The 19,090-nt window shown below is 42.6% G+C and overlaps 1 protein-coding gene across 1 annotated transcript in view; it reads right to left on the bottom strand.

Moving 5' to 3' along the window:
• Positions 1 to 19,090, bottom strand: part of PKD1L3 (polycystin 1 like 3, transient receptor potential channel interacting) — a 78,923-nt gene that overhangs the window by 28,388 nt on the left and 31,445 nt on the right. The window contains 6 exon segments of the mRNA XM_061385795.1: positions 5,853 to 6,087; positions 6,185 to 6,377; positions 7,781 to 7,961; positions 8,694 to 8,893; positions 9,594 to 9,796; positions 15,341 to 15,487. Of these exon segments, the coding sequence (XP_061241779.1) occupies positions 5,853 to 6,087; positions 6,185 to 6,377; positions 7,781 to 7,961; positions 8,694 to 8,893; positions 9,594 to 9,796; positions 15,341 to 15,487 (1,159 nt within the window).

Here is a 19,090-nt window from a genome sequence, read left to right as displayed (position 1 = left end):
GAATTCCACTTAGCCATTAAAGAAAGAATAAAATAATGTCATTTGCAGCAACAAAGATGGACATAGAGATTATCATACTAAGTGAAGTCAGAATGACGCCATACCAGTATATCACTTACATGTGGAATCTAAAAAATGATACAAATGAATTTATCTGTGTAAAATAGAAACAGACTCACACACATAGAAGACATGTGGGACCTCCCTGGCGGTGCAGTGTATGAGAATCCACCGGTCAAGGCAGAGTACACGAGTTTGATCCCTGCTCCAGGAAGATCCCACATGCTGTGGAGCAACTAAGCCCGTGCATCACAACTACTGAGCCTGCAAGCCTATAAAGCCCACGCTCCACAGCAGAAGCCACCACGAGAACCCTGTGCCCCACAATGAGAGGAGACCCGGCTCCCCACGACCAGAGGAAGCCCATTTAAAACAACGAAGACAAGTGCAGCCAAAAATAAATAAAATTATTAAAAGGAGAGACAAGACATATGGTTACCTGTCGGGGAGCGATAAATGAGGAGTCAAATTAAGATAAATTAGCAGATACAAACTACTGTATATAAAATAGATAAACAGGGTCCTATTCTAATAGCACAGGAAACTATATTCAGTATCCCATTAATAAACAATGGAGAAGAATATGAAAAAGGTTACATCTATAATGGAATCATTTTGCTGTATACCAGAAACTAACACAACATTGTAAATCAACTATACTTAAATTTTAAAAAGTGTCTTTCATGGAGCAAAATGTTTAATTTTGGTGAAGCCCTATTTATCAATTTTTTCTTTTCTGAATTGTGCTTTTGGTAGAATTAAAAGAACTCTTGAAATGCAAGGAGATCAAACCAGTCAATCCTAAAGGAAATCAACCCTGAATATTCATTGGAAAGACTGATGCTGACGCTTCGATACTTTGGCCACCTGATGTGAAGAGCCAACTCACTGGAAAAGACCCTGATGCTGGGAAAGATTGAAGGCAAAAGGAGAAGAGGCCAGCAGAGGATAAGATGGTTAGACAGCATCGCTGACTCAATGGACATGAATTTGAGCAAACTTTGGGAGATAGTGAAGGACAGGGAAGCCTGGTGTGCTGCAGTCCATGGGGTCACAAAGAGTTGGACACAATTTAGCGAAGGAACAACACAAGAACTCTTTGCCTAACCTAAGGTTACATAGATTTTCCCATATATTTTCTTCTAAAAATAGTTTTATATAATTTTTCTTCTATAAACTCTTACATTTGAGTATATAATTCCTTATTAAAATTTTTAAACATACATAAAAATTGGAAGATACAAAAGCTAACATTTCACCGTATTTACTTTTTTGAACCATTTGAAAATAACAGACATCATGACATTTCATACCTAATTAAAGGTAGTTCTCACTTTGCATGGCAGTGTGGGATCACATAAATGATCTTGCAAGCTGAAACTGTGCAAGGTGATCTTAATCATCAGTGGGGAAAAGTATGATTGTTCTGTGACATCTAAAAATTCAGGAGACTTCCCTGGTGGTTCAGTTGTTTCAACTCCATGCACTCGAAGCAGAGGGCCTGGGTTGGATCCCTGTCAGGGAACTAGATCCTGCATGCTGCAACTAACAGCGGGTGCAGCCAACTAAATTAAGAAACAAAAAATAAAGACAATCTTCTACCTTAGGGGGAAAAAAAAGACTCATGTCAAAACATTAAAATCTCTTATTGTGGGCTATAATGATACAAGGAAAAATTTTAAAGCAGCAGAATTAGTATGTAATTTAAAACATCAGAAACATTAAGAATTAAAGTTATTTCTTCAAAAGAAAAATTTATCAAGACTAATTTGAACAATGCTGTCCTTCCTCTTCTTGTATAAGTTAGAATTTGGGGACAGCATCTTTTCTATCTGTTTGGTGAACTGTCACACTGTTTTAAGTTTGCACTGGCTTCCAGCCTCTTATCCTTTCTGCTTTCAATGCTGTGAAATATCTCCTGCTGCTGCTAAGTTGCTTCAGTCGTGTCCGACTCTGTGTGACCCCAGAGACGGCAGCCCACCAGGCTTCCCCATCCCTGGGATTCTCCAGGCAAGAACACTGGAGTGGGTTGCCATTTCCTTTTCCAATGCGTGAAAGTGAAAAGTGAAAGTGAAGTCGCTCAGTCATGTCCGACTCTTAGTGACCCCATAGAGTTCATTTAATATTAGTTTTTTTTTTTTTTTTTGCTGGTGTTACTTCCTCCAGGATGTCATCATCCTTTTCCTCATAACCAATTTCTTCATTAAAGTTGGTAAGTTTGACTTCACTAAATTCATCTGGCCACCATGTATAGTCCCCTGAACACAGGCAATCCTCCTACGGCCAGCTGCTTCTCGGATTAACTCCATTCACATTCTATTCAAATTTCACTTTGCATTATCATGTTGTTAATTTGCTGCATTTTGGTCTTTTTTGGCCAAATTCCTCTTTCCGTTATCCATTTTATGGTCAAATGTCACAGTTTATGACTGAGAGACAAGAAAGTAACACAACTACACAATCTGCTGTCTATACATAAACGGGATGACCAGCGAGCAGTCAGCCAGGCTCTGAGATGTGACAGGACCGGCCATGCGTCATGACAGACACCTAAAAATACATGTTGTACACAGTGAATTATGGGCTGAAGGTCTAGTAGCGGCTGGTGTTTTATGTGATCACTCATGGTTGATATACCACACTGAGATTTGAACTGTCTTGCTGGCAACTGGTGTTATCTAGCTGAACCATGGTAACTGAAATTCATGCACCAACTACAACAGTTCAAGGCAAGGGCTGCCTGTTTTTAAGCATGTGCCTCCTAAAAACTGGAGCTTCCCAGGTAGTGCTAGTGGTAAAGAATCTGCCAGCTGATTCAGGAGATGCAGGTTCGATCCCTGGGTCGGGAAAATCCCCTGGAGAAGGAAATGGCAACCCACTCCAGTATTCTTGCCTGGAAAATCTCATGGGGGTTTTTCTGACAGGCTACAGTCCATGGGGTCACACAGGGTCGGACGTGACTGAGCACACATGTGCAAGTTTCAAGGCCTCCTAATAATCAGGCCATTTTCATACCATCATTACACTTAAGGAAATGACCAATAACTTCCTAGGATACTGTCTAATCCATATTAAAAATGGCTCATTTATTTCAAGGACCTAGAACAGCCCTCCCTCATGAACTTTCTCTTGTAACAGTGACTTTTCAGAGAAACTAGGGTTGCATCCACAGTGATACCCCCCGAAGTGTGATGCACGGGTGAGCAGCCATCACCTGGCAACTAGCTGATTTCAGAACCTTGGGCCCCACTCCAGAACTCCTGTCCTCCATTTCGGTGTGTATCTTTTTAAATTAGTTATGCCCGGAAATAGTTAAGGCCTTTCAACAAATTCAGTATTTGTTTGCAACAACAGAATTTTTTAGACTGTTTAATTACTACCACTCCTCTTAACTGGATCTACTGTCTATTTTCGTTTATGTTTTGCATTATTTTAAGTTTGATCATCCTGGTCCATTAATTTGATTCTCAATAATGACATCTTCAATTCAAATTCTGAATCCTTAAAATCTGCAAATCGCCTTTTTCATTTCCTCAAAGTCTTTCTCTGTGTGTCTGCTATAATGGACTCTCCTGAAGAGCTCCTGTTATTTTTTCCGTCTGTCTCTTCCTGCAGTTTACCCACTCTTGTATTCCTTGTACTCTGTCCATCTTTTACGATCAGTGCTTCTCAAACGGGGCTCTTCTTTGGAATCACCTGGGAAGTTTATGACATTCTGGGCCTTGGATCCCATCTCCAGGGATTATGATTTGACTGGTCTGGAGAGAGGCCTGGCACCAAATGCTTTAAAAGCTCCCCAGGTCTGCTTGTGGGTTCTTAAAGCATAAGTAATCCTGTCACCAAAATTTAGAATGTTGGAGACTATAGGACAACTTGGTTTCTTCAACACACATACACTGTAAGAAAAGTAGCAAGAACAGAAAACGAGGGAAAGAGATAAAGGGACAAAGAACTTATAGATTACTTATTTTTTAAAGTCTCTTAAAAAAACTTGTTTATTATTTATTTATTTGGCTACACTGGGTGGGATCTAGTTCCCTGACCAGGGATGGAACCTGGGCCCCTTGCACTGGAAGCACAGAGTCTTACCCACTGGACCACCAGGAAGTTCCTAGATTAAGTATAAAAATGCATGAGACAGGACTTCCCCGATGGTCCAGTGGTTAAGAATCTGCCTGCCAGTGCAAGGGATATGAGTTTGATCCCTGGTCTAGGAAGATCCCACATGCCACCAGAGCAACTAGGCAGCTGTACCCCGAGTACTGAGCCCACAGACTCAGAGAAGGGCCTGCGTGCAGCAACACAGACCTGGCGCAGTTAAACATCAAAATAAATAAATTAAAAACATGTGACAAAGCAACTCACTGCCACACATGGACCTTATTTAGATCTTGATTTGAACAAAAAAACTATAAACACTTAGGAGACAACCGGGAAAATGTGAACACTGATTGGATTTTTAAAAACTGTAGTAAAATACACATAACAAAAAACTTACCATTTTAAGTTTAAAATATACCTTAACCATTTTAAGGTGACCAGTTCAGCAGTGTTACATACATTCATACTGTTGTGTAGATATCAGGAAATTGTTATTTAGGTGTGATAATGGCTTATATTTATGTTTTAAAAAGAAGAGTGTTTGGCTGAAATCTTTATGGATAAAATGATATGAAGTCTGGTATTTTTTTCCAAGATAGATGAAACAAGACTGGCCATGAATTGTGGGGTAACTGTTGAATCTGGGTAACAGGAATTTAGGATTCATTATACTACTTCCTCGGAGAAGGCAATGGCACCCCACTCCAGTACTCTTGCCTGGAAAATCCCATGGATGGAAGAGCCTGGTAGGCTGCAGTCCATGGGGTCGCTAAGAGTCGGACACACCTGGGCAACTTCACTTTCACTTTTCACTTTCATGCATTGGAGAAGGAAATGGCAACCCACTCCAGTGTTCTTGCCTGGAGAATCCCAGGGACGGGGGAGCCTGGTAGGCTGCAGTCCATGGGGTCACTAAGAGTCGGACACGCCTGGGCAACTTCACTTTCACTTTTCACTTTCATGCATTGGAGAAGGAAATGGCAACCCACTCCAGTGTTCTTGCCTGGAGAATCCCAGAGACGGGGGAGCCTGGTGGGCTGCTGTCTATGGGATCACACACAGTCGGACATGACTGAAGCGACTTAGCAGCAGCAGCAGCAGCAGCATACTACTTCCTACACTTTTGTGTGTGACATTTTCCTTAAAGTTTAAGGAAAAGGAAGATTTTTTAAAAAGTAAGTTTTCTTACTTAGTAGTTTATTATTGATTTTTTGTTTGCATGTGTGTTAAGTCCCCTCAGTCGTGTCCAACTCTTTGTGACCCTATGGACTCTAGCCCGCCAGGCTCTTCTGTCTATGGAATTCTCCAGGAAAGAATACTGGAGTCGGGTTCCATGCCTTCTTCCAGTGGATCTTCTGGACCCAGGTACTGAACCTGGGTCTCCTGAACTGGCAGGTGGGTTCTTTACCACTAGTGCCACCTGGGATGCCCTATTATTGATTTTTTAACTTGTCTCTCTTAACTCCCCCATCCTTTTCTGCTAAACTTCTACCAGTCTTACCAGTTCTTCGTTTTTTCCATGACTACTACACCCACACCCCTAACAAATTTTACCCTGTCAATTTGTTTTTTGTTCTTGTCACGTTGTCAGAACCATGAGGCACCTTGGACTGACTCACAGACCTTGGTTCCCCAGGCTTCCTGTAACTACAGCGCTTCCTCCCATGCTGGTGTGACAGTTTCTCACGTACCTTTGCTGGCTGGCTGATGAAGGTGTTCTGAAGCAATGACAGTATCATCGAAATAACCCAGCTGGTGGCTTGGTCTTTGTTCAGTTCCAGGCTATAAAGTGCTGTAAAGAAGGCTGAGGCCAGGCTAGTGACACCCAGAAGGAGCCAGCAGAAGTATGTCAACCATCTGTGCCAGCCTTTAGAGACACGCTGCTTCCCTTCTTCTGGGCTCAGGATGGGGAAACTGGTTGCCTCCCTTAGGAACAGAAGTTGAAGGAATAACCAACCTCGTCAACAGCTGACAGAGAGGTTTAGGAAGACTACATGTGGTAAAGCCCAGTGGGATGTGTTACCTGGATAGCCCTTGCTCTGTGGGAAGAACATGGGTTTCCAAGAGTTCCTGGAGTTTTTGCAGTTGGTGGACTGCATCAAGGAAGTCACTGGGGTGATCGGCCTGGGTGGGACCTGGTGTCTGTAAGTGAGACTGGAGCCTCTGCAGAACTCTGAGCAGGTAACTGCAGAAATGACGGTGGTTTTCAGCAACCACTGAAAATACAGCCCAGGGTGACATGTGAACAAGTGGAAGATTTCAAGAAACAGAAATTCTTGGTAGAAATGAGCAATCTGTTAACTGATGAAAGTGAAAGTCCCTCAGTTGTGTAGGACTCTTTGCGACTCCATGAACTACACAGACCATGGAATTCTCCAGGCCAGAATGCCTGAGTGGGTAGCCTTTTCCTTCTCCAGGGGATCTTCCCAACCCAAGGATTGAACCCAAGTCTCCCACATTGCCAGCGGATTTTTTTACCAGCTGAGCCACAAGGGAAGCCCAAGAATACTGGAGTGGGTAGCCTATCCCTTCTCCAGCGGATCTTCCCAACCTAGGAGTTGAATCAGGGTCTCCTGCATTGCAGGTGGATTCTTTACCAACTAAGCTATCAGGGAAGCCCCTGTTAACTGATGATGAGGTTAAATTTCATAGTCGATGAAGACTGAAGAATACAGAACTGTATTCTCTGAGCATGCTGGTATATTTGCAACAATTTGTAAAATCCTATATTACTTTGATAGAGGATCAAAGTAATTTTTAAAGCTAATTGAGTTTTTTCACCAGAACTTCAGTACATGTGAACCCCACTCCAGCACTCTTGCCTGGAAAACCCCATGGACGGAGGAGCCTGGTGGGCCGCAGTCCACGGGGTCGCTGAGTTGGACATGACTGAGCGACTTCACTTTCACTTTTCACTTTCATGCATTGGAGAAGGAAATGGCAACCCACTCCAGTGTTCTTGCCTGGAGAATCCCAGGGACGGGGAGCCTGCTGGGCTGCCGTTTATGGGGCTGCACAGAGTTGGACACGACTGAAGTGACTTAGCAGAATCTGAGTGTGAAGTCGCTCAGTCGTGTTGGACTCTTTGTGACCCCATGGATTATAGCCTACCAGGCTCCTCCGTCCAGGGGATTTTCCAGGCAAGAGTACTGGAGTGGGTTGCCATTTCCTTCTCTAGGGGATCTTCCCGACACAGGGATGGAACTCAGGTCTCCCACATTGTAGGCAGATGCTTTACCGTCTGAGCCACCAGGGAAGTAGAGTGCTTAGAAGGCCCAAACTAAATTCAAGAATTCATAAATCACACAATCTCATCATTCCATAGAAGAAAGAGAATGACACGCTTTCATAGCCTCTGACGAAGCAGATGAAGTATGGGGGGGTCTGAGACAGAGGACATTTTTGGTGGGTTTTTCTTTTAACCTTTACTTTTTAAGACCAGATATGCTGTCTCAGAAGCTCTGAGAGGTAGCAGAGCTGTCTGCCCTCTGCTGGGAGTTTAAGGAAATGAAAAAACAGCAGAAGCTGGCATCATGCCTGTTGATTATGCTGAGAGCGTGTCAGGTGTGTGGGGTGGGGGCAGATAAAAGATCAGATCCTGAAACTTACTGAACTTTACCATTTGCCCAGTAGTGTCCTGCCTGCTGGGGACAGCCTTGATGCTCTAAGTAAGAACAGATGAGGCTAGACAAAAGCTTCAGCAGCTCGTTTATGCTATCAGAACGCCATGAAGATGGTTCGCACTCTGAGAGTAGGTATGTATTTCTCCTGAGCAGGAATCCCACAGTTTCCTTTAATTCCTGAAAGTGGAACCAAGAAGAGAAAAGTCAGTTTTACATTAAACTCAGGCCTGGGAGCAATTACAGACAGTCACGAGGCGGTTTATCTTCTCGGAGGGGCATACGCTCAGTGTGTGTGCACGCTAAGTCGCTTCAGTTGTGTCTGACTCTTTGCGACCCCATGGACTACGTAGCCCTCCAGGCTCCTCTGTCCATGAGATTCTCCAGCCAAGAATACAGAGTGGTTGCCATTTCCCTTTCCAGGGGGTCTTCCCAACCCGGGATGGAATGTGTGTCCCCTAATGTCTCCTGCGTTGGCACGTGGGTTCTTTACCACTAGTGCCACCTGGGAAGCCCTATGCTCAGTGTAAATGACCTCAATTTTTCACTTTCTCTCTCCTTTTTCACAAAGAAGTCACCTCACAGTAGCTTCAGAACTAGTTTTATTTAGGAAAGAATCTAGGATGAAAGAAGAAGAGTTTGAACAAACATCAAAAAACTAAGACACTTCCAGAGCAGGGCATTCTGCACTCACATCAGTGCTGAGAACACTCCAGAATCAAGAGAAAGAACTAGAGGCAGGATGACGACGGCTCAGGGCACAGGGATTAGAGTACAGCTCTAATTAGAGCACAGCTCTACAGTTAATAGGGCTCCGGAGCCTTGCCGGAGAGCCTCGTGTTCACTGGCCTTCTCCACCACGTCAGGGAGGGCAGCATGACATTAACCTGTAAACTCTGACACCACGCTCACCTCAACCACCTCCGTGAGAGAGAGAGGCTCTGAAGAAGCATCCGAGGGGCAGGAGGCCTGGATGGGAGGAAAGACAGGCAGAGGCTCCTGTGGTTGGATCAACGGGAAAAGCCGCCCGATCACAAGACTGATGGGGAAAAAGATGACTGCAGTTTGGATGCTGACGAGCAGTTCAGACCAGGTCACAGCAAACGGGCCCACTGAAAAAGAAAAGCATGACGTCAACCCTCATCCTCGACCATTAAAATCGTCTCCGAGATACTCCTCTCCCAGGTTTAAGTGTTGTTTTAAAATTTATTTTAATTGGAGTGTAACTGCTTTACAATGTTGTGCTAGTTTCTGCTGTGCAGCATTGTCAATCAGCTGTGAGAATACATTAATATATCCCCTCCCTCATTGCCCCCCTCCCACCCCTACTCCCATCCTGCCTCCCCAGGTCAGCACAGAGCCCCGAGCTGAGCTCCCTGTGCTCTACAGCGGCTTCCCACTAGCTACCCAGTTCACACGTGGTACTGCACATGTCAGCTGCTCTCTCAGCTCATCCCGCCCTCTCCTCCCCATGCCAGGTCCAAAGTCCATGCTCTACGTCCTGCAGTTTAAGTATTTATTTACCAATTGACTATGATTATCTAAGGATAGCAAGTTATTTTGACAGTCAAGATCCTGAAGTGTCTCTAAGGCCATTTCATTTGTTAATGAGTGAGATCAATGAGAAAATGTGTATTCTAATGTTAGAGTAAATGAGTATTCTCATTTAAGAGTAGAATTAGATGAGTACTCTAATGGGAGGGCAGCAGAGGAAAAATGAAGGCCCCCGGTGACTCCGTTTCTAACTTGTAAGGAAGGAATGGAGTGTAGAAGGAGGACTACCTGCCACAAACAGCACACGTCAGGGCTCACCCCGAGCTTGCTCATCTCTCTTGGTGGTGGTACTGTTCACCTTCCAGAACATGACGTTGGTGACCATGCTGCAGAGAAGGAGGGTCATGTAGCAGGTGAGCCGCTGGACCCTCGTAAACTGGTTCCAGGGGTGTCGAGTTGCGACTGAGAGCCACAAGCAATCCTGGGTGAACTTCTCTATGATCATGGAGGAGAACAGGTGTCTAACAAGATAAACCAGAACAGGAAATGCATGAGATTTCATTCTGAACATGGCCTCGTTTGAGATGTGGTTCACCTGGCGGCAAGCGACACATCGACAGCTCAGCCACTGCTCAACACCCTTGTGAAGCAGCTTTCAGGTGACACGGTATGATTTTTGCTGCTGTTGTTGTTACCATAGGGTAATAGGTTTTTGAGGATAAGGGTAACTTTATGAGATTTTAAAACTAAAACCTTGTTTTGGCTTAACCAGAGGTTTTGATAAGTCTTTTTTATTCTTGGAAAGTTTGCATTAAGCTTCCACTCAATATAGGGGCTTCCCTGGTGGTTCCGACGGTAAAGAATCTGCCTGCAATGAAGGAGACCTGGGTTTGATCCATGGGACGGGAAGATCCCCTGGAGTAGGAAATGGCATCCCACTCCAGTATTCTTGCCTGGAGAATTCCATGGACAGAGGGGCCTTGGTGGGCTGGGGTCACAAAGAATCTGACATGACTGAATGACTAACATTTTCACTTTTTCCACTCAAGATAGTTACAAGGTACGGTAAACTTATATAAGGTAAACTCATACTTGGAGAACCTTCTCTACTCTCCAAAGAAACTATAAATACAATATAAAAAGAAAAAATTCAAAATATTAGCTGGGCTTAAAAACAAAATAAATGTCTCTGAAGAAGAGGGATGGGATGAGAAAAAAGATGGTAAGTGGGGAAGAAGCCACAGGATTCTGAGCTCTGGGTTTGGAAGAAGGCGTGCTGCTAAGTCGCTTCAGTCATGTCCGACTCTGTGTGACCCCATAGACGGCAGCCCACCAGGCTTCCCCGTCCCTGGGATTCTCCAGGCAAGAACACTGGAGTGGGTTGCCATTTCCTTCTCTAAAGCATGAGAATGAAAAGTGAAAGTGAAGTCACTCAGTCGTGTCCAACTCTTCGAGACCCCATGGACCACAGCCCACCAGGCTCCTCCATCCATGGGACTCTCCAGGCAAGAGTACTGGAGTGGGGTGCCAAGGTATACACAGGTCAAAGTTTGATTCCCAGAGAGCAGCTGAAAGTGATTCATGGAGGGAGGGAAAGGAAAGGCGGGTAAAGCCAACTTCACTGCCTGAAGCCAGGGCTGAAGCTGGAGCTCAAGGAAGAACTCTGCAGAACAAAAAAACTACCTCAGGGCTGCCGCTGCTGCCAAGTCGCTTCAGTCGTGTCCAACTCTGCGACCCCAGAGACCGCAGCCCGCCAGGCTCCCCCGCAGGGCTACACATTTATACGTAGGGAGGCAGGGGACATCGGGCAGCCCCTCAACCAGGAACACAGCCAAGAGATCCCCTGGCTCATGACAAGGTGTGTGACAGGTCGTTTCCTTAGTTTCTCTGAGGACCAGGGGCTCCGAAATGGGGTAATAAAATAAACCCTAGTTCTAGACTGGTGATGTGAAGGGCTGAATGAAAAAAATTGAGAAAAGTAATCGTCAGGGATATGTGGAGAAGGAGAGAGATATTGAGACTTAAAGATGAAACCAACCTACAACCTCAAATTCCTAAACATATTTATAAATCTAATGCTAAAAAAGGCAGCCAACACAATATTTCAGTCCAGAAGAAACTAATTTTGTGGGACAGTCTGGCAAAGACTTGAAGTGTTTCAGGTTGCTCAAAGATACAACTAAAGCTACAAAAGAGATACAAGTAAAGCTACAAAAGAGACTCACCAACTTAGAAAACAGTTGCGGGGGAAGGGATAGTGAGGAAGTTTGGGAAGGTCATGTACACAATGCTATATTGAAAATGGATAACCAACAAGGACCTACTGAACAGCAGATGGAACTCTGCTCAATGTTATGAGGCAGCCTGGATGGGAGAGGGGTTTGGGGAGAATGGATACATGTGTACGCGTGGCTGAGCACACTGGCTGTCCATCTGAAACTACCACACCTTGTTAATCAGTTATACCTCAATACAGAACAAAGTTCAAAGTTCAAAAAGTATGTATGTATATATATATATATATATATATATATATATGTGTATATATATATATATATAAAGAAGAAAATGTCAGTTGCTACTTGCACTGTAGTGATTGTTTTGTTTGCTACTACTGTATCTCATGTCTCAGCAATCTGCAGCAAGATCCAATGGCCTTGAGGGGAGGCCATGTGCTTTAGAAGAAAGAATCTTCAACAGGAGAGGGGATAAGACCTGAGCCTCTGCTGTTTCTTATGTGCTTCATCTGGAGCAAGTCAATTTAACCAATCCCTGCTACATTTTCAGAGAAGGCAGTGGCACCCCACTCCAGTACTCTTGCCTGGAAAATCCCATGGACGGGGGAGCCTGGTAGGCTGCAGTCCATGGGGTCGCTAAGAGTTGGACACGACTGAGCGACTTCACTTGCACTTTTCACTTTCATGCATTGGAGAAGGAAATGGCAACCCACTCCAGTGTTCTTGCCTGGAGAATCCCAGGGACGAGGGAGCCTGGTGGGCTGCCGTTTATGGGGCTGCACAGAGTTGGACACAACTGAAGTGACTTAGCAGCAGCAGCAGCAGCAGCAGCTACATTTTATACATCTATGAAATAAAGAACTTGACAGTAAATAATGATATAAAAATGATACAAGGAATAATGTTCACTTTAAAAGAATAAAAAATGAAGAAAAACCCAGAAATAAAATAAATTTGAAATCTTAAAATGGAAAAATATGGTCCTCAAAACAAAATAATTAGGAGAAAGAGACACTAGTTTAAGAGAAAAATCAGTGAACTGCCACAGACAGACAAAAAAGATATGCACGCAAGAGTGGCTTAAAAACATGGACGATCGTTAGAGAGACTTTGCATATAGCGAGGGACTGTCAGAGGAGCAGTATTTTCAGAAGTGACATCTGAGAATTTCTGTTTATTGAACGCATGACTCTGTATATCAGAAGTGCATTTTGGGACACCCCTCCCTGGAGGTCCGGTGGTTAAGACTCCAGGCGTCCAGTGGTCAGGGAACTAAGATCCTGCATGCCGTGCAGCACACCACCTCCCCAACCCTGAAGAGCACATTTTACATTTTACCACAATAAAACTTTTTTAAAGTACACTCTGAGTGCTAAACAGGATTTTTAAAAAAGGTAAATCCACAGTGAAAAGAAATATGGTAAAATTTGGAACATCAAGGATAAAGAGAAAATACTAAAAAGAGAAAAGACAACATACTTTAGAAGAATAACAGGTAGACTGACATAACAACAGAGGCAGTGCTGAAAGGCAGTCCTCCATGAACGCTTCACATTTAGGCATTTATACAAACTTTACTCCTGGACTATGTCTTCAAGTATCTTTGTGTAAGCAGACAGCCCTAAAAAGACAGAATCAGAAACTCTCTTTGGAGACAATTTACATTTCCAGATTATAAAGACAGAGACTTCTTGCTTTCCAGAGACTTTCTAGGGTAATAAAGATAGACATGCCTTCTTCTCACCCCTTGAGAGATTTGCCTACATTGCAGGCTGATAAAGATAAGGTCTTATTCTATAGGGAAGGATGGACAGGTTTTCTGGCAGCTCATAGATCAGCGTCTCCTGGTTTTGGGGTTCCTCTTTTGTAACATACCTCTACTGCTTGTGCAGCTCACAGCTGGCTCTCATCACATCACCCTGTCAAATCAGGGAGCTGCCACAAATTACTGCTCTGGCTGCTACTACTGCTCTAAGTAGTAAACTGTCTAAATCCATTTGGGTCAGTGGAAACAGTGGAAGGAATACCTCTGAAAATTCTTCCACAAAAACAATGATAAAACTTCTTTTAAAAAGTTAGAATCAAATTTTCAGAACTCAGGTAAGTAACCAAAGGTTTGTAGCAACCTGGGAGTGTTTACATAAGAAAAACGGTTAAATATCAGTAAGAACAGAGAATTTTGTGGCATTTTAATTGGCCCTATTTCCCCATCTCCCTTTCCCTAGCTCCATGGTAACCTTGAAAACCAAGAGCCTTCAATCACAGTGAAATCCAGCAGCCTGGCAGTCACTAGAGGGGGCAGAAGGGGATTAAAAGCATCCTTCCCAGAGAGCCGTCATTATCTGACTTGTCTGGTAGTTCCCGGGAAAACTCCACTTGCAAGACTGCCCTTATTTGATATGACTGGACACTCATCCAGTGAAAAATGCTTCTTCTTTGAGGGCACTGTCAAAAATGTTAAGAGGCAACTGTTTAACTTCACAGCTGCCTGATAAGGCAGGCAAACAACGGGCTCATCACAAAGCCTGAGAAAGTCAGAGGTCCACAGGAGTTTTGAAAAGCTTCGACACAGTCCTGGGAGTCTAATGATAGGAGGCCATGTGCACGCCCGGGGATGTGGGCATGCTCAGGAAACACCTGAGCAGGCCCTACACTTCTACTCCTGGAAGAACCCTGAAGCTCTCAGCAAGCAGGAAGTGAAGGCTCAGGCAGAGCTGTCAGCCACCTGGCTGCATGCGGAAGGCATGGCACAACATGTGTGCAAAACCCCTCAGCAAAGGCTGGGAGGCTTACTGGCTCAGGCCTTTAAAGAGGTCTCTGTCTAGCTGTTAGCTGCCCACTGAACTGACTGAGCAAGAACTTCAGTTTCACATACGATAGAAATACAGATTTTATAGAATTAGTTCGAAACAGACACAGGACAATAACGGACACTAAGAACAAGTACTGGGGGAGAGGAAGGAGATTTGATCTTCAGAGTGGCCACATTTCATTATTTAAAATGTTGGGTTTTCAACAGAAGATCACAAGACATGAAAAGAAACAAAGTCTCTCTCTCCCTCACACACACACACCACACTCAACAAATTGTTACTGAGGAAGCCAAGACACTGGATTTACTAAAGATTTCAAATCAGCTATTTTAAATATGTTCAAAGAAATAAGGGAAATCATGTTGAAGTAACTAAAGGAAAGTAAATGAGCATGATGTCTTGCTAAATAGAGTATTAATGAAGATACAGAAATTATTATTATTGGTTGCACTGTGTGGCACGCAGGATCTTAATTCCTGTTTAGGGATCAAACCCGTGCCACCTGCATTGGAAGTGTGGAGTCTTCCAATGAACCACCAGGGAAGTCCCCAGAGAATATTTTTATTTTTTTAACTAATTTTTTAAAAGTTTTTTAAAAATGTGAACCATTTTTAAAGTCTTCATTGAATTTTTTACAATTTTGCTTCTGTTTCATGTTTTGGTTTTTTGACCATAAGGCATATGGGGGTCTTAGCTCTCTGACCAGAAATCAAACCGTTGCCCCCTATACTGGAAGTGTGGAGTCTTAACCACTGGACCACCAGGGAAGTTCTCAGAAGTTATTAAAAAAAAAAAAAAAAAACAAATAGAAAGAGTGCAGCTGAAAAATACAGTAAGTGAAATGGAAAATTCACTAAAGGCTCAAAAGCAGATGTGAGCTGGCAGGAGAAAGAAGATAGGTCAAACTTGAAGATAGGTCAGTTGAAATTGTCTTGTCCAAGGAACAGAAAGAAAAAATAATGAAGAAAATGAACAGAGCCTCAGAGACAGGTAGCACATCATTTCTCAACAGTACCTAAAGGAAAAGAGCTCCTTCTTTGAGACTGGCATGAAGACCCGGTCGCGCTCACTGTCTCCAAGGTCCATGGCCAGCCAACAGTTGCACAGGAAATGCCATTTCCTTTTACCTGCGATGTCAGTGACAGTCACCTGGCTTACATACCTATAGTAAAATAAAGACAATCATGTTAGAGGGTGGGCATCAATCAATTGCTGTAATAAGCAGTGACCTTATGGAAGCAACCTCAATGTCCATTGATGGCTGAATGGATAGAGAAAATGTGGTATATATACCGTATACAATGGAATATCATTCAGTTACTAAAAAAAGAATGAAATTTTGCCATTTGTGACATGAATAGAGGGCATTAGCCTAAGTGAAATAAGTCAGAGAGAGACAAAGACAGATATGATCTCACTTATATGTGGAATGTAAAGGCAAAGGTCAGGAGAGTCAAAAGGTACAGACGGCCAGTTATAAAATAAGCCAAGGGGATGTAACATACAGCATGGTGACTGTAGTTAATAATATGGTGTCGCATATATGAAAACAGCTACAAGAGCAGATCTTAACTCTCACAACGAGAAAAAAATTCTCTATGTATGGTGATGCTTGTTAACTAGACTTATGGTGATTATTTCACAATACATACCAACATCAAATCATTAGGTTGCAGACCTGAAGCAAATATAAAGTTGTACATCAATCATACTGCAATAAAAATAAAAAAAGAAAATCTTTTATTGACAGAGGGTGTCCAAGTAAACAGATTCTGCTTCATTGTAGGGGCAAGAGCCAAAGAAAGAAACGAGATCTGATCCCACTTTTTCCTTCCCAACCTCTAAAGGAGTTCACATACCAAATATCAGAATGCAGACTTCCATAATCTGGAATAGTCAGTGTGTGTTTCTATTCCTTAAGATTTCTTCTTTCTACAGTGACAGCACCCCACCACCTTTGTAAATATCCCATCTGCCTCCATCTTTCACCACTAGGGTCTAAGGGGGTGTACATGGGGAGTGGGCTTTAATGTTTATATTAATGACTTGTCTTGTTTGGGTCTGCAGCTTCATCTTGGCTTCAGAGCAACAGGTCCTGAAACTTCATCCTCTTTTCAACCCGTTTTTTTTTTTTTTTTTTTTTACCATGTGTCTCTGTCTTCTCCCCTGATTTCAATCATCAACCAATTTGTCCTGCAGAACCTCTGCTCTGCCTGTTTGACTTCACCTTGCACCTAGTCAGCTAATCTCCTTTACTGAAAGGATGCTACTTCTCCAAAAGTCTATACGAAACCATTCAAATCTCTCTGGTCAAAATTCTTATTTTAGTTGGAAGTTATTTTCTGTGTGAGGAGCACAGATCGCTTTAAAGCTAAAATTATTTCTGGGACTCTCTTTTGAAGCAGTTAATATAATCACAAGTGACTAAATTGCATTTGATTTAAACTTAGCTACTTGTTAAAGCTTTCATTTAATAGCAAAGTATAAAAAAAGAGAAAATATTCATTTTCTGATTGGTGAGAAACTAGTCACCCGCTTTTTTCTCTGTTCTCCTTCTTTCATACAGAAGAGAAACAGAGAATCTAATGTGTGTCAGAACAATCTAGTTGATACATTCAGTATGATCAGTATAAAGATACAGAAAGCATAGTCATTTTCTAAGAAAATATGCTGGCAGTCTGCTTTTTATTGGGGGTGGATAGTTCTTTTGCTTCTCTGTGTTTCCAAGTTTTTTGTATTCAAACATCTATTACTTTTGCAATTAAACAAAGAAAAGAAAATATTGACTAAAAAAATTCTTTGAAAGAGCCTTAATAACAAAGTCTAGAAGTGAACAGGTAATTCTTGAGAACTGTAACAAATATTTATTGTTACAATAGACTGCAATTATCAATTATAACAAATATTGAGTCCTACTATAATTTTGGCACTGTATGTGCTGTTGAGAATACAAATACGACTAAGTCAACATTGCTATTCCATGAGGAGCATAAAGTCATTATAAGTCAAAAAATATTATAAGACTCCATATAAAATTAGAAATGATATAAACCAGTGATAAAAGTAAGAAAAATGGAAAATATCATATAGGTGTGAATTCCTTTATGTGTTGTGAATTCCTTTATGTGTTTCCTCAAAGAGAAATATCTATTTAAATTAAAAAATGTATTTCTAATAATTATAAAATATTGTTAAAACTTTTGGAAGTAACTAAAACTACCCTGAAGAAAAACTTAAAAATTCATAATCCTACTACCCAGGGATAACTATTGGTAATAATTTAGTGTATATAGCTCTAGACTTTCCCTTATAAACACACTTGAAAAAAAAATCAACTCTGTTGTGATATAATTTACATAGGATAAAAGGCACCCATTTAAAGAATATAGTTCAGGGAATTTCCTGGCAGTTCAGTGGTTAGGCCTCTGGGCTTTCACTGCCAAGGGCACAAGTTTGATCCCTGGTTGAGGAACTAAGATCCTGCAAGCCATGGAGTGCAGCCAAAAAAATAAAAATAAAAAGTACTGTTCACTGCATTGTGGACAACTGTATACACCTGTATAATAAGCACCACCATGGCCACCCTGAAAAGTTCCCGCGCCCCCTTTCCAGTCAGCCCTCCTCAGGCTCATCCTGGGCTCCAGGTGACCACTGACATACTTCCTCTCTCTACAGGTTAATTTGCTTTTTTCAGAATTTCACATATTCTTGTGTGTCTGGCTTCTTTTGCTCAACATAATGCTTTCTGAGATTCGCCCATGTTGCTGTATCAGTAGATTGTTCTTCTTTGTCAGGGGTCATATTCCACCAAATGAACACACTAACATTTGTTTATTCATTCAGCTGATGGACATTTGTGTTGTTTCCAGTTTGAGGCTATTTTTCATAAAGCTGCTATCAAAGTATTTGTGTAAGACTTGGAGTGGACATACGTTTTCACTTATCTTGAGTAAATAACTAGGAGTGGAATTTCTGGGTCATAGGGTAAACGTATGTTCAACCTTACAAGAAAACTGCCAAATTGTTCTTCACCGAGGCTGTACTGGTTTACATCCCTCCAGCGGCGTGTGAGAGCTCTTAACTGCTCCCCACCCTCACTCCACCTTTTAGTTTTACTCATTCTAGTGGGTGTCTACTGCTATTGCTGTGGTTTTAATTTGCATTTCCTGATAACCAATGATGCTGAGCATCTTTCAAGTGCTTATTATACCCTATTTACCTTTATAAAAGAAAGCAGAACAACAGTGGAACCAACTGTTGTGTAGATACCTGAACAGGATGGAAGCAGCAGGAAAATCATCGGGCTGTCCTGGCCTTATGGTTGGTGTCTCTAGTCTAGCAGAGAAGGACTTTTTAAAAACTTCTTTTTGGCCATGCCATGCAGCTTGTGTGATCTTAGTTCCCCAACCAGGAATTGAACCTAGACCCTTGGCAGTGAAAGTGTGGAGTCCTGACCACAGGACTGCCAAGGAATTCCTGGGAAGGACTTCTTGTGCTAACAATTTTAGGCTGGATGCATATTCCTTTCAGGTGGGAAATATTCAGCAACTGACTTGTTTCTGGGTCAGTTCTCAAACCTGGGTCTGAGATCTTTGGGGCTGCCCTGGTGGCTCAGTGGTAAAGAATCTGCCTACAGGGTGGAAGACCTGGGTTCGATCCCTGGGTCAGAAAGATCCAAAGGCAAGCCAGAATCCAAGGACAGAAGAGCCTGGTGGGCTACAGTTCATGGGTCCATGGGATTGCAGAGCTGGACACGACTGAGCAA

The sequence above is a fragment of the Bos javanicus genome, chromosome 18 (genome assembly GCF_032452875.1).
Source record: "Bos javanicus breed banteng chromosome 18, ARS-OSU_banteng_1.0, whole genome shotgun sequence".
NCBI classification, from domain to species: Eukaryota; Metazoa; Chordata; class Mammalia; order Artiodactyla; family Bovidae; genus Bos; species Bos javanicus.
The sequence above is the reverse complement of the archived record's forward strand: the minus strand, read 5'-3'. Positions and strand labels throughout refer to the sequence as shown.